The sequence below is a fragment of the Daktulosphaira vitifoliae genome, unplaced genomic scaffold (assembly GCF_025091365.1).
Source record: "Daktulosphaira vitifoliae isolate Bord-2020 unplaced genomic scaffold, ASM2509136v1 Scaffold_3, whole genome shotgun sequence".
NCBI lineage: Eukaryota > Metazoa > Arthropoda > Insecta > Hemiptera > Phylloxeridae > Daktulosphaira > Daktulosphaira vitifoliae.
In genome coordinates this window covers 5,561,874-5,578,857 of record NW_026099574.1, presented here as the reverse complement: position 1 = coordinate 5,578,857, position 16,984 = coordinate 5,561,874, and the positions used below count along the sequence as shown (strand labels likewise).

Genomic DNA, 16,984 nt, shown 5'->3' with positions numbered 1-16,984 from the left:
CCATAATTGACCGGTATCGTTAAAAATGTTTATTTTATTTTTATCAACAAATGTTTTAATAATAAATTCGTGAATGATTACACGTATTTATAGAAAATATTTTCATTTTACTTTTTTTATATCAAATTATCTGTAATGCGTTTTGAGTGCATAAGGTTACTAATTGGAGCATAAAAATAAATGGAACACTAAATAACAACAACCGCCGTACCAGTGCAACGTAATGGTATGTCGATAAAAATCTTCGTTGGAACGGCGTCGCGCGAAGGCTGAGGGTGAGTAGCATACGGGCGGCATCACAACACCCTGGCGGAGGAAAGCAACGCTTTCGGGGGAATCGGTTACAAACGTCGACGGCGACCACGTGCTCTTTTTCCCGGCACCGTCGCGACAGCTGTTGACGGTTACGAACAGTGACCGTAGACCGTTTGAACAGATCCTTCGGTTTGAGGTGAAGTGGGGGCTGGCACCGCACCGCCGCGCCACTGCCGTTGCAACCGGTGCGTCGATCGCGCGCGCGACAGTCGTAGTATTACGCGCACACCCGTCTGCATTTACCGTCCGCGCGCCTTGTCCATTCACTTAGCCGTTGATTATAGTCGCGAATTAATATTCATATTTTAATTTCGTTTGTTTTACATAGTGAATATAGGACCGGAGTGACTGACCCGACCGTATGATCCGCGTGTTCAGTGATGTGGTCAGCCAGTCCCGGCTTACCCGGATCAGGCTGGTCACTATCGACAATTCGGCGTTCCGCATACACTACAGGCTGTCACTGGCCATCATGTTGGCGTGCACAACATTGGTATGTAGTCGTCAATATATTGGTGAACACATCCGCTGTATTGTCAGCGGCGTAGCGCCTCACGTAGTAAACACGTTCTGTTTCTTTACCACTACGTATACGATACCGAACGCCAACAACTCGGCCCATCCTGGCGTGGGGCCCGTTAACTGGGATTCAAACCCCGTGCGTCACGCTTACTACCAGTGGGTACCGTTTGTGCTTTTCTTTCAAGCTGTTCTGTTCTACTTGCCGCATTTGCTGTGGAAGTCTTACGAGGCAGGTACCATTGCACTACTCGTAGACGGCCTTCAACGGTTGTACTTGAAGGCGACCGGCGAAAAAGATATCGTCGCTGGTAACCGGAAAATTCCATCGGAAGCCACCAAATGGGCTAAAGTACGCGACGTAATGAACCACTTGGACACCGTTACTAGGTTCAGAATAAACCGTCATTGGGCCACGACTTTGGTGGGATGCGAAGTACTCAACCTTCTTAACGTGCTCTTGCAGATCAAAATTATGGACAAGTTCCTCGGTGGTCAGTTCTACTCGTACGGTTGGAAGATGTTCGAAGACGAGGACGGCACGTTCGACAGAGTGTTTCCAAAAATGACCAAGTGCGACTTCCACAAGTTTGGTCCGTCCGGCACCATACAAACACACGACGTTTTGTGCGTTATGGCCCTCAACATTGTCAACGAAAAAATATACGCTCTGCTATGGTTCTGGTTCTTCTTTATCCTATTGCCAGTCAGCGTCAGTGCCCTCGTGTGGCGTCTCATCCAATACGCCCTTCACTCCAACGAATCTTTCAACCGCTTGTTGCTCCGTGAATCTTCAAACGGCGCCCGCCTGGACCCTAACGACCTGGCCATCGTAGCCAAACGCACCACCTTCTCCGACTGGCTTTTCATGTACTATCTAGCCGGCAACATGGACAGTGACGTTTTTAGACAGCTCCTACACAACTTTGCCACCGGACTCAAAAGAGAAACCGGATCACAAGCCAGTGACGATGACTTGGTGCCACTAGGAAAAAATCCCTTATAATTGCCAACTCCCATCACATCAACAACAAGCGTTAACAATTTTATATCTCTTGTGTAAATAGCAACTTTTTTTGTTGGCCAATAAGCCTAGTGATATATATATATATATTGCATGATATTGTTCATTTTTTTAATTTTTATTTTACTGCCAACCCTTAGGCGACAAAAAAATAATTATCTAAATCTATATATGTGTCGCCATAAATTTTGATCCCACCAGAGGTTTTTCATAATTTTGTTTAACTATCTCGATATATTTCCAGTTCGTGTCTCCCAAAAAAATATCATTCCAGTCCATCTGACCAGAAAAAACAGTTAGGACTCTTTTTTTTTTTTTTTTTTTAGTTTGGTTGTACTTAAACAATTACCAACGACTGATTGTGCCACAGAAAACTGCTGGAGGTCATTTGAATTTCATTCGGACATCAGCACTTCTATTTATTGTAAATCTTATAACATAATTATGTTTTATATTTGAACTGTGAAACACATTAAATTATTATTATTATTATACTCAACAAGTGTAGACTGTTAGAGGCGATGATAAAAATTAATATATTGTAAACTTTGTACTATACTATACAGCAGTGACTAGTGATTATATATTATATTGTAATAAATGAAAATAAATCGAAAATTAACTTATTGTTTTCCATTTAATTATGTTTCTAAAGTTTATAATTTTTTTTTTATTTTAATAAAATACTTTTATAAGGTTATTAGTGATTAATAAAATTCATAGAATAATGCGTTTTGTAGCTGATTGTCTTTGAAAGTTCATAATGGTTCACGTATAATGATAAGAACTAAGCTCTTTATATTATCATTTATTATTAATAATGTTTATTACCCAATAAGTGTTGCTGACGTTAATTACTAGTGGATTGAAAAAATATTTAGATCGTCTCATTATGAAACCTCTTGTTATTATTATAATAACACACAATGACGAAAGTGTTTAAAAAAAATTATTTAATAACTGTATTCGGTTCAAGTGTGGCAATTTTATTATTGCTGTTGACGACAATTGAACATGTAACCCAAAACCAAACTTCTAATAATCATATCGATAAACTGATAACAACTACTTAAAAGAGTTCATGTCTCTGTTAATTCCTCACGACTAGCCGATTAATTTGTAATGCCATCAGTATGTACACTGGTAAATACTAAATAGAAAAATTATATTTAATTACTTTGTAAAATTTGTAATTTTAGTCATCGGTCAGTAACACGGGTCTGTGATTTTATGGTAAAACAAATTTAATCGTCTGTCAGATCAATTTGAACGTTTTGTAAGGCCGATAGTGAAAAAATAAAAACTCAGTTTTGTAGAGTTTCAGGTAAATTTGTTCATATTATTACACCACGTAATGAAATCACAATGACTGAATCGTTAAGAATACCAAACGCGGAACAGTTTTACACAATAATGCGCAACTTGATTGCAGGCAAACGTACGTTGGCCAGAAGGGTTTTTTTACCACTGGGAAACGGCTGCAAACCGGCAGATGAGGACACCCCATTTTTAGGGGAACTCAAACACAATAGAAATATAGCGTTCCCTCCGAACAAAATTCGTGTCGGCCGAAACGGTAATTCGGTTTGAAAATTATTTTGGTAGTAAAATACGGTTGTTTGAGTACTTTCACGAACAAAACACTTCGAAACGAACCTACGAATAGTAACTATAAATACAGTTTCATTTAAATTGAAAAAGGCTGACTCAAGTGGGTTTTCAATACAACTTTAATGTATATAATTGGTATATGTCAACCGTTTGTTAATCCCACGTTAAACCATTCGAAAGCAATTCTTACAGGAATCTATAAGGAGTAACAATATTATAGTTAAACTACCATCATGATTAACAGTTGCAGGGGTCCATGACTTGTGTTTATTTACTATTAACTGACGTACGGTATATTGTATGCTAACTGAATTGTTAACAATTTCAAGTAATACTAGACCTTTTCGTTCTCTTTTCATTAAAACCAAAAACGTGACGTTTTAGTCGTGATCAGCACCGCGACAATTATTTTAACACTATTGTTTACCAAAAACTAGGCAATAAATATACTCCGAGTAATTTTATTTTCAAATGAGAAATTTCGTTTTATATCTTTGAATTATAATAACATTGATACATTGTCAGCTTAATGAAAGTAGCATATCCTTTTACTATAAAGGGAAATTCAATTATTGATGAAAAGATTAAACGGGAAAGACGCTATTAGGGTAAAATAATAACAATTAATCATAACTAGAAACCAGAATTCAATATTTGGTTTGGTACAATATTTTAACAGACACTACAAAAGATGAAACCCCATACAGTTAAACAGCAGCTATCGTTACTAAACGTGATGTGGGTTCGACGTTTTTATCGTCCTTTGATGTTTGACTAAGAAAATCGTACGACAATATTACTAGATTTCTGTGAAGTCATTTCATTTATCGGTTACCGCCCAAGTGTACGTCCTTTTAGATAATCATAAAACGTTTAAGTACACGCAGAACAGATAGCTGTCAATTGTTTTTTGTGCATTGGCCCCTTAGGACTGCAATAAGCAATGACCGCGTGCAGTTGTTACAAACTTACAATACAATAAGGTAATGCGCGTGCAGCTTTAAAACCTTCGGCCTTTACATTGCACACAACGTTTGGTCAATAATATTAATGAGCTTACATCGCTCCGCGTGTAATGACCGAGTATTGTTTTTCCGCGCACAATGAAATCGTTCGCAGTGTTTTCGGTTGAAAAAAATTCATTGTACAGCGCTTTGTTAATTCATTTTTCAATAGACAAAAATTCCCCGGTGACTTTAACGATTGATCCAAAAGATACTTTGGAGGCTCGTTGAGGCCGTGTAGCAAAGACCGAGATTCGACAATGCGGTGACCTCGATCGGTCTGTGTCGGCCATCGCGTTAATTATTAACTAAATACAAGCACATTGGAAATGTGTTTTTGTCGCCTCGGTGTAAATGCGTTTCGGTTCCTTGTACGTTTCTATTATACGTCCAATAGATAATAAAGCGCCACTTCCATCCGCCTCCTTCGGATCTCGCCGGCAGCGGACTGAACGTTTGCATATTTTAGTTGGCCGATCCGAAAATAAAAGCCTCTGTACATCACATATCGTATGTGTACGATAGTCTTTGTGTGTGAATTACATTACACAAGGTTCGTGTCTATTATTTTACGCTGTACTCATTGGTACAATGAACTCGCACAACATTTATACTATACTCTTGACAACTAAAAAAAATGGCTCGGGTTTAATACCTAAATAATACTAAAATACCGCAAACGCATTTGTGGTTTCCATGCGTAGCCACACAATACTCATACGTAGATTAGGTTGTTAATTTTTTGTCTTTGTCGAAACGATTTTGAACTCGAATGATCTCAAGAGGTTGAATAACAGTTCGAATTTCTAAGGAGTCTATATTGGATACTCTTTTTCAGATATTTAGTTTAATAATAAAAATTGATCATTTTTTGGCTAATATTATTTAAAATTAAAATCATACTAAGTATATTAATTTAAAACTAAAAATCATTTTTATTTAATTTAAACATGTGTACATGTTTATTCTATTTACTCAGTAGATTGTACTTAATAACAACCATAATATAACTTAAACGACTGGGACACAGGATTTCGAGCGGAACAAGTCAACTATATTACAACGACGTGGAACAGCTTCCGTTCTTTGTTGTGGGTATCATTAAAAATGCGTCTTACCCACGGCAATGATAATATATAAAAAGTCTTTCGAGAAAATTCGACCATGATCCGTCATCATAGTCGTTGACAATCGATTTTTGTTGTATAATCTCAAAAGCGGTCACTTTTCAACGTCTTAGATGTTCCACCGACCGAGTTGGAAAACACTCTCAACACTAAACTACACTATACACCTAAAAGGAGCCGCCTCTATTTTACCGGAAAATCGTTTCATTCATAGCGTGTTAAGGAATGATCGCTCAGGGTCAGTTATCAGACTAAAATAGAAATCATTTTCACATAAAACCTCACGAACACTGACTGGTAGACACACTAAAACATTCGATGAGTAACGATTACTTATATTTTAATATAATATTAATTACTTATATAGGATTGATTTTTAATCCATTGGTGAGTAAAATTTAGAAAATTATTATCGTATTGCTAATATGATGAAACTTCTCTGTTTTGGCATAAATAAATTAAAGCTATACAATTAAGTCAACTATGAATTTTTTTATTAAGTATATGCTCTACTTAATGATTTAAAATCTATCATTGTATATATTAGCAATGAAATCATTTGCACTTCAGTGATCGGCAAAAGTTCAAGCTTTGAAATAGACTTAGAAATTTGCGCAGTTAATGAGATAATGCAAAAATAGTAGCCATAATTGACGGATATTGATAACACGCCACGTGATATTTAACCTTATATCCAACAGTTACAATAAATCCCATGACGTAAGTTTTACTAATAAACGCTAATAATTCATGATAATTTTTCAATGATAGCATTGAAAACATTTGCGTGGGCAAAATTATTATTTATGTTAAAAAAAATGCATGACATTCTGTAATAGTAAAATTGAAATTATTGTAATTACGTATTTATTGTAATTATTAGTAGACAAACGAGGTCAATACTTTGAATTTATAACGGTTACTTGAATCGGCTTTTCTCTCAAATCTGTCGTACTTAGGTGAAAAAATAAAAACTATGAACTTTCACGTTTTGACCTTATACCAGTGCAGAATAACGATATATCCTCACAAGGATATCACATAAATTATTAAACGACTTTTATGTCTATTAAATATGCCTACAGCAATAAACGCTTTTACCTCATCTTATATACGACCCACATATATTATTATTTTTATATATATATATTTTTTAGAGCAGTTTGCCTTATGTCGGGTGATAATAATTTCAAAACCCTTAAGATATTTATTGACTTTACCATCAATTTAATTGATACTGAGTAAAAAAATAACATAACATCTACAATTAGTTTTTGTTTATTAATTATTAATTTGTTTTTGTCTCTCGATTAAAATTGTTTGAAAAAGATATAAATATTTACCTAATCAATATCAAAGGTCTTGAATCTTGCGAGAATAGCATTGTTGCAATTCGTCTTAATCCTCCACCCTCGACTGGATGTACAATATTCAAATAAAATATTTCGAGGCCAGTTCATTACATTATGTGACGAAATAGACATAACCTACAAGACGGAGAAATATGTACGTAACCTTGTGCAACGTTTTCAATGAACCGAATGATTTGGATAGGCACGACTATGTTCTTCAGTATCGGCGAAAGTTTACCTAAATCCGATGAAAAATCTGGTTTACTATCATCACAAACTACGCTATAGATCAGGTTTTCTATTAACTGTCGAACGTGTTTATATTTTAAAAATGTCGTTTGTATTTTTCAAACTGTAGTTTTTTATTTAAATAAAACGCTTACCTTATCAAGGTAAGCGTTTGTATCAAGACAAATGCTTATTGGTATCAACAAAATGTTTTTGAATACAAAAACTCATTATAGTATTGTTTGATGGCCGGACTGCCTGAAGAATAAACATAGTTTGTTATGAATGTCTTTTCATTTAATTGTCAATGCATTTGTTAGGTTATTAACCTCATTTGACACTGATAGTATAATATTGCATGTATAACACTGATTGGGTCAATTAAAACAAAAATTTTGATATTCATTGAGGATCGAATTGTCAGTATCTACCAAGACTAAACATACATTAAACTTTTAAACATATTAGTTTTTCCAAAATATTATTATTGAAAATAAAATACTCGATTGTGAACAATCATTGGTTTTGATTATAGTTTAAACGAGGTCATCATAAGATCAGGTTTTTAACAAATATTTGATTCTTATGTGTCTATGTCTTCTAAAGATAGTTCTTCTAAAGAAGAACTTACTAAAAATTAATAATGCGTTATAAAAACGATATCGACGAGACCTACTCTATGAGACACAAGCGTTGCGCAAGACATACAAAGTTGACCGCGACGAACTGTAATGTCCATGGAAAACTGCGGATATGATTGTTACAGTAACGATTGTGTATTATTACACATTAATCGTGTCGGTAAAGTCTTCTCGATTTGATCTTAAAAAGGAGTGTACTACAGTATTTAAAATTCTATAATATTATCTGATCTCGTGGGAAAGCCACGGTGGCGATGAACACGCATAATAATAGATCGAATTGACGTGGAGCGGCTGTTGTCTCCTTGGCCTTATTATCAGTCGGTGGTCATGATTTCGATGTGTTTGAATAAGTCCGATTGTGCGCGTTCTTAATGGCTTGTACGATGTGATAAAGAGTTTGCTTGCCAACAGCACAAACAATGGTCGCTGCACAAGATGAGATCGGGATCAACGACAGAAGTTTCCCTGGGGGCTTTGACTTAGGATTCTACCACTATATCACAAGGTACTCAGCGTGTGTGCATAGCCTGAGTAGGCGCGTTAATTATTGAGCTAACCGCTTCCATTGTTGATGACAAAAAATAAAATCAGGTATACCAAAATGTTGAATACCTTAGCTTGATTTGGGTTATGTTTAAAAAAGTGTAACGTACGTATTCCCCAAGAATACTTGGGGAAACATCCCTCTTATAAGAGAGAATCAATTCCTGCCCCTTAAAAATTTTGGATGTATTATTCAATTTTTAATTGGCCTGTCGAGTAATTAAAAAAAAAAATTAGTGTGTAAAAGTATTTACATTTATAGTTAATTTACAAAAAAACTAAAAAAGCATGCAAATATGCACTAAAAACATAGGCATACGATGGTGGTATATTTATTTTTGACAGAGACTACATTTAATTTTTCCCCCTTTGAAAAATAAATTGTGAATAAAAATGTATATAATTTTACTAAATTTTTGAGAGTCTAATAATTTGTAAGCTCGGGAAGTACTTAGTCCTTTAAAAACTTAGATGCCCATTGGACACCTAAGACTAAAAATCTATAACAAGCATATTTTGAAAAATAAGAAATATTTATTGTAAACTATAACATTTAAGTAAAAATCTTTAGCAAACAAAAATTAAAAAACTTTTAGTAACCTTTAAAAATTATTTTTGTGACTTTCTGTTTTAAATCGTAACAATAAGTCTGTTAAAATGTAAATGACTATATTTTGAAATATTTGAGTAAATTTAGTACCATTCGATATGATTATTTTAAACATTATGCCTACCAAAAAATTATACTACATAAATAGTGTTCTTTTTATGTTTTTAACTTATAAAATCGAAGATTGTCGACCAATAAGTTTTTTAATATTAACATAATCTTTAAAAGCCTGCTGATGTAAAAGGTCCATATTTATGATTTCATTTATTTCTTCATGTAGATTTAGATTCATAAAATTGTTTAAAATAAACTAATACATAACCAACCACGTTTTGTTCAACAGTGGTAGTGGTAATAATACCACTACTCACTACATTTATACATTTTTTTTTCAATTTATAGTCTAGACACCCTTACACAAAACTTGTGAAATATCACTTAGTAAAATTTCATGGAAAAGCTCTTACAGCTTGTAGCAGTTAGTAAAACAATCAGTGTAAGATTAGTATATTATTTTGATTTTAACATGCTTAATGAAAAATAAAAACTACCGTCAATACTTAGTACTCAATAGAAAGTATAATTTAAGTCAAGATTAATGTGATTATACTATATCAGTTTCTTGGGCTTGGTTTATCTGTGACATTTGATATGACAGTAACAACAGTCGGAGATGTAGATTTCTCAAAGTCAATAAACATTGATAATGCAATATTACTTTTTAAAAATTTGTTTTATGACAATATATTTTTTTTTTACATGCAGGTTTCTGTTTTGTTAACTTCGTTATTTTCTTATATAGATTTTCTACTTTTTTATGACTGCTGTAGTTCACATCAGTGGCGTAATCAAGGTTTCGTCTTGGGATGATGAATACATAAGAAACATACTCCCCCCTTTCAAACGAAAAAAGTTATATCTTTGCCATATAATTATTTTAGTTATGGAGGGGGGACATAACTAAAATAATCCACGATTACACTAGGGGTATTTGTCCTAGAGCGAAAGTGTTTGCGATTATGTTTACGCCTATCCAGAGTATTGTGTTTTAATCACACGTATTACGTCATTAGAACCCAACAGTGAACACTGACCTAATGGATATTATCAGTCAGATTTGAGTAAAGATATATCTATTGCGAATTCGAATAACAATGATTAAAATTAATTCAACAGCAATGGTTCGACGATAACGATTCAATATCATTGGTAAAAGTGCCTAACTATGTAATCTTAATCTTAAATAAAACAACGTGATGGTTTATAATTGTATTATTACTAAATTTGAAAGTTCGCATACACAAACGATATCCTATTGAGCTAATAAACAATAAAATTTAATTAATAGACAGAATTTTTAAGCAAAAAAGCAAAATATTTAACTCATTACAAAAAAAAATATATGTAGTAAAAATGTACAAAAAAAAATATTGGGAAAGTTAATTTTGATATTGTACTATTGAAGTTTAGTTTAATCATGATTATACACAGAAAAATATTAAAAATTATTACGACATTAAAAATTGATATATTGCAAAAATTGTAGCCAATATTATAAATCATTCCTCAATATAAATTATTAATTTATTTTAAATAACTATACTTCTTAAGTAAACTACTACAAATAAAATATATTTTAAAGAAACTTGTTTACCTTTGGATAATAGTATTATTTTAATATTTCTAGAATGTTCGTCATTTGAATAAAAACTATTATGCGTATACTTAAACAAATATATTTTTTTTAGACTTTTTTAAAAATTACAATTTAACATTTTAGTTTTAATAATATCAAGTTTAATTTATACAAAAGGCTTACCAAGTAATTTTTCCATTTCTCTAATTATTAATTATAAACATAATATGTATAATGTAAACAAAAATCGAAAAAAATCAATGACATTCTAATTATTATATTTTTTGTAATACTTTTTACAATTTCACTTCGTAGCAGTATACGGTATACCATATATTATGGAGCACATGTTATACTTCTATGTAATTCATGATATAAAAATCCATACTTAAAAAATTCTTACTAGCCTTCGTCAAATTTTAGTTAATTGTGAAAAATATTAAAATATTTCAATTTCAGAAATTAAAAATGTTTTTAATTTAAGGTAAATTTGTCGCCTTGAGCCAATAAAATACATTTTTGTATTTCATTATAAGTTAAATATATTACTAATAAGTTTTTTTTATAGAAACTACTGCTAATAAAAATAATTTTTTCACTTCTTAAAATTTTTTAATAACATTTTAATACTTCGAAAAAATTATGGTCAATATATATATTAGTTTAAATTTATAATATAAATTTAGTGACTAACCTATATATCTTGTAGTATTTTGGTATTATCTATAAAGTAATTGTTAACTAAAATTAATTCAATAACTTTCTTTTAAATCTTATTATACTTAGACCGATGAAATAATGTCATACGTGTATGCACCAAGAGAGTATTTATTAACAATCGCCTACCAAAAATATTGTATTCAAATAATAAAACTCCAAATAAACTCATTTTCTATCTAATATAAATAATGTATATTATAACAAGATACAATAGAAAAAGAAAATTATACAGTACTATTGTTTATATATCTAATACTTTCTATACATATTGTAGTAGTTTAGTGGACAATTTTTACATAAAAATAGAAAGAGTAAATAGTTTATTATAATATTATAATATCTTCTTGTAATAACAGATAAATATCCAAGGAAAGTGATAGTAGCGATCGCTCCACTTTTAGACCAAAACTATCAATATTTATAATATAAGACTCTAAAAACCTTTATTTTATTTGTTTTTTTGATCATCACTTTGCTTTTTAGGAAAAAAATTTTCTCTAGCATGCTTGCTAAAATTATAATTTAAATTAGTCCCCTCTAAAATGAATTCTAAATATGCCAGTGGCGTTATTTGGGGAGGATCAACTGGACATTTGCTCCAGTCAAAATTTTCGTACAAGCCTTGACTTTTATATATTTTTTTTCAAATGCATTTACTGAAATTTTTTTTGTTATAAAAATTAGTTTAGTGGTTTAATTGTTAAATAAATCGCAAGCGAAGCAGCTGCTTTGCGAAATGATGGACCGATCAAAAGTTTACCCAGTCTAGCATAATTTGAAATGATGCCCTTGAAATATGCTCCCGTGTAATAGGCATATATACCTTTGATAAACTACAATAATTCTTATAAGTTGATATCACACATTGTTTTAATATTTTACGTGCCTTTTTTAGCGGTTCACCCTGCTCGAGAACTGGAATTTTATAATATATAACGCATGTATACGGCTGTCTGCAAAACATTGTTTCATTTTTTTTCTACATGGGAGGCCCACGAAGCCACATTATATATAATGGTCATACTTTAGACGCAAGTGCGAGTGTTGGGGTGGTGGAAAAAAAATAACATGGATAGGCTGTAAGTAGACAAAGAGAAGTATAGAGGTAGTCGTAAATCAATCGAAAAAACGTTGTGCACAATGGACATTGTAGACGGGTAAAGAAGATAACGGCGGCGGACTGTAAAAGGAAGCAGTGAGGTACGAACACGAGAACAGTGGTATCCTCTATTTGAAAATACCAAAGAAGAAAAAATACTCCTAAAGTAGGGGCAACGGATAATGTCACCGAGAGAGTTGCCACTCGCAACGTATACTTCGCACATAAGGATATTGACTTATATATTGACTATATAAGGCCGTGTACTTGTGCGTGTTTTGTGATGGCAATGTGCACTGCAAATGTGCACATTAGCCCGTGACTCGGATCACGCCCAAGTATTTTGAAAATAACTAGTGGTAAATTAAAAAATCCCACGTACTGACCATAAAAATAATTCATTTAAACGCTCTAACGGGAGATGGGTAGGTAATCGATATTCATAATGCGATATTGAGCTAATTTTTTGCACAGCTCTTAACTATCTTAAATTACTTAAAATTTAGCAGAATATACAAACTAAAAACATATGCGTGGTTCTTGCTAATTAACGTAAAACAAAAAAATCCTGATTAAATTGTTATTTGAATCAGGTTGTGTATTAAGTAAACGCCTAAAAGTGCACTGAAAATAAATCAAATAAGAGTGTTTTTTATATCCATTTACCAGGAAATAAAACGTTTTAACACAGTACTCAAATCATAAATATCCAATTAAAAAAAAAATTAATCTATATTTTTTTTTTTAACTGAATATATTTTAACATTACTCAGAAATAAATCACACAACCGTTTAACAAAAACAAATAATTAAGTATGAGCCATTTGAATTGAAAATAAAATGTAACTTCATTGATAATATCTCGAACTATTTTTTCATTACAAATAAAACGGGAATTTTGAAGAGGTACCAATTTGGGTTGAATGGTATGATAGAAATATATATTAAAAATTAATACACCATGTTAACTTGAATAATTTATATTGTTTTAGGAATGTCTCCCAAGTAACTAGTTTTTACAATATAAATTTAAAAAAAAACATATTTTGACATGAGTTTGTAAGTCATTATAAATCAATAACATTTAGATTAATAACTACACAATTTTTAAAATATATTTTAACCAGGATTATATAAATACAGAAAAGAAATTGGCGAATGCAATCTACCCTATCGCTTTCTTGAGTGGAGACTTTAATAGCCACAACTGATGAAATTATGAACTGTTATAAGTAGTAAAATTATTCAATTTAATTGAACTGAGGTCTAAGTGTGAATTGTATAAGTGAATGTTAATATATAATATATATATTTATAATTATTATTATTACAATTGTATAATTAATATATATTAATATATATTAATAAATAAATAAATAAATAAATAAATAAATATTGTGATTCGTTAAATATATTACGCCTCATTTTTTAGTTATTTAATAATTTTTTTATAATTATGAATAGATTAAAACTTAATTTATTTTTATAAACCATTGAAAATATTAAGTATATTGTAAATAAAATTTTGTGAGGTTGATAACTAGAATCGCATAATCTCTAGTGTTTAAATCTTATAAAATAATTGATTGAAAATTACTCCTGCCAACAATTTTTAAAGTGTATAATTTAAGTGTATTTTAATATTAATTTTTTACCGTTTGGGCATTTATCTATGTTACGTTATTGAACCCACAAGCAATCCAAAGTAAATGTTATTATTTCAATAGTAAATTAATTTTTAACTAAGAATACATCATGCAACACATAAACCACGCAATTTACGTTTTAAAAAGTGTACAAATTGCACGCATTAAAATGTAGAACTCAGTTTTTAACCATAAGGTTAGAGGTTATTATTGCGCGTGATAAGTTTGTATACCATTTATTTAGTACGTGCTGCTAAAATAAATAATGATAATAAAGGTTAATTAAAATATGAGCAAAATCACCAGTACCAAGTGTGATGAAATTTTATAATTAAAGATAATATAAATAAAAAAATAATGAGGGTTGAAATATTATTTTGATATAACATTGTTAAATGTATCTTATTTTGTTCTTGCTTCAGTAATGTTTGTAATTAATACTGTTTGATATATAATTTTTAAAAACTGATGTCTATTTATGTAAAACGAATAAAAATAGAACAGATTTGCCTAAGAAAACGCCTGTTCAATAGACGTTAGAAAATGACAAAACTTAGGACAAACATTTTCAACACCTGCTTTAAACACATTTAAATTTTAAATACATTTTTAAAATCATATGTCTACTATGACATTATTTGATCAAATGAATCGCAATACCTTTTTAAATATACTAATAAATGTTTACTTTCATGTATAAATATCAGAGTAGGACACACATTTAAATTTGTAACAATAATATTAAACGTTTTACATCCCATCAATACCATTCATTGTCAGTGTAATTGCAGTTGATTAACGATACACGCAGAAGCCTACAATACAAAAATACCTATATAGGTGTCGTAAATAAAGCATACTATGGTTGGTATATTTTGATCTGGTTATGTATCACATGATACTTAAAAGTTATTAAAACATTCATTTGAGAAAGTGAACTAATGATTTATTACAAGATATTACATGCATAATAATAATAGTGCTTATGGTGAATACATTTTTTTTAAATTTAGTGACTTTTAATTTTGACACATTTCACCAGTGAAAGATAAATGCGAGAAAATCAATATTTTTTACGCAATACAAAAATAGTATGCGTGTTCTATAACCCTAAGCCAGAAACAAGAAACAAAAAGTACATAAAAATATTAAGAGGAAAGATCCTGAGGACATGTGTTTTGTAATTTCACCGAGAAGTAGATATTTGTTACATTTTCTGTGTTTGCAATTTTTTATCTGCAGTTGTCAATTTAGACCATATGATTATAATAGAAAACATGATGAATTAGCGATAATTTGTTTAAAACGGTTTAAAAATATTCTCTCATTGTTTTTTTTTTTGCAGACTATTGGCGTCAGCAAAAATCTAGCACAGACACCAACCGGTTAGGATCTCGGGGCTATACGCATGAAAATGATAACGAAGTAGACCAAAAATTAAAAAACTAACACATATAACTAGATAATATTATAAATTTGTATTGCAAAATTATAAAAATTTCATTAATGGTATTAAAAATTCCTTTAATTATAGACAAAGAAAGTAATTGAAAATATTTTTAAAAAATGAAAAAACGATGTTTTTCAAAATTAATGTGTACAATGGTGTTTTTTATTATTTAACAAAAATAATTTATTTCAAAAAATGATTAATTCTTAACCTTATGGACGTGTTGTAATGTAGTATATACTAGTTGCTGATAAACTCTTATGTTAAGCTGCTCTGGACACAACAGGATCAGAGATGGGTGACCATATGAGAGTTTTTACAGTGACAAAAAGTATCATATTCTTAGTGCAGAAGTCAGTCGGAAACCACTAAACGCAACTCGGTTCCTTAGTATACGTCACTTCAATTTATTCGATGTCAAACCAAACTCTGGTTAATAACCAAACATAACTTTATATTTTTTTACAGATATTTTCAATAGATTTGTTAGATATCCCATAATTATTTATATTATTATAAATAATATAAGTAATTTCACGAAAAATTAACAATAATATATTGGAAAATTAAATAATTATGGCTTAGCGACCTATAGTAATCGATTTAGTTCTCAATATTTGTGTTGTGTATCCATAGTTCTGAAGTAGTAATGCCGAAGTTCAAAATAGTCGAAAGCACAAACAAAATGGCTACCCACCCTCAAGAATCGCATGACATTTTCCCCCTTCATTTCTAATAATTATCTTTCAATAATTGGAAAAAAATGTGTAGGTTTATAAATTTCTTAAAAAGTAAGTTATTGATTATTGAATAATTTTTTTTGATAATTTAAGAAAATCTTTTCTTCTTCTTTTTCTTTTTTAATTTCAACTACTTGGGGTCGGCCACTCTTATCCTGGTATCCATTTCACACTATCTCCCACATCATCTACGCTTATAGCAACCGTTCTCATATCGCATTCAATAACACAATAATTTAAGAAAATATTTTTGAAAGTATCCAAAAATGATAGCACAGTGGGGTCGCGACACAGTGTGGACGTGGCATAGTTGGGAAAAGTATAGATGATATCTGACAGTGATTAAAATCACTATCATAAGAAACGCTTTAATGGAAATCTGTAGATAGTGTTTAATTTTAATAAATTGGTGGATTATTCCAAAAGAAAAATTAACTCCTATTTCCTTCAATATTCCTGAATAGTAGTTTTTTGATTTAGAAGTATAATATATGAATAAATATTTATTATAGCAATTAAATTAGCATGAGATTAATATTATTGTAATTTTTTCGGAGAATTTATAAAAAATTATAAAGTAGTGATTACTCTTATGGCAAACATGTATAAAAATTGAAGGGCTTGGTACAAAAATGTTCAGAAAATAAATGTGGTTAATTATAAATGGTCCACAAATAAAATTCATCTGAGTAAAAATATACTTTTATTATTCAATT

The 16,984-nt window shown here is 30.8% G+C and overlaps 1 protein-coding gene and 1 long non-coding RNA gene across 2 annotated transcripts; both read left to right on the top strand.

Moving 5' to 3' along the window:
- Positions 1 to 483: 483 nt before the first annotated feature.
- Positions 484 to 2,499, top strand: LOC126901086 (innexin inx7-like). Its single transcript, XM_050677309.1, has one exon. It carries the CDS (start codon positions 677 to 679, stop codon positions 1,838 to 1,840), a length of 1,164 nt encoding a protein of 387 aa, XP_050533266.1. The 5' UTR covers positions 484 to 676; the 3' UTR covers positions 1,841 to 2,499.
- Positions 2,500 to 13,229: 10,730 nt separating this feature from the next.
- Positions 13,230 to 13,717, top strand: LOC126901098 (uncharacterized). The gene is made up of 3 exons (XR_007702979.1): positions 13,230 to 13,358; positions 13,425 to 13,491; positions 13,560 to 13,717. It is a non-coding gene; the product is annotated as an uncharacterized LOC126901098 (long non-coding RNA).
- Positions 13,718 to 16,984: the final 3,267 nt, after the last annotated feature.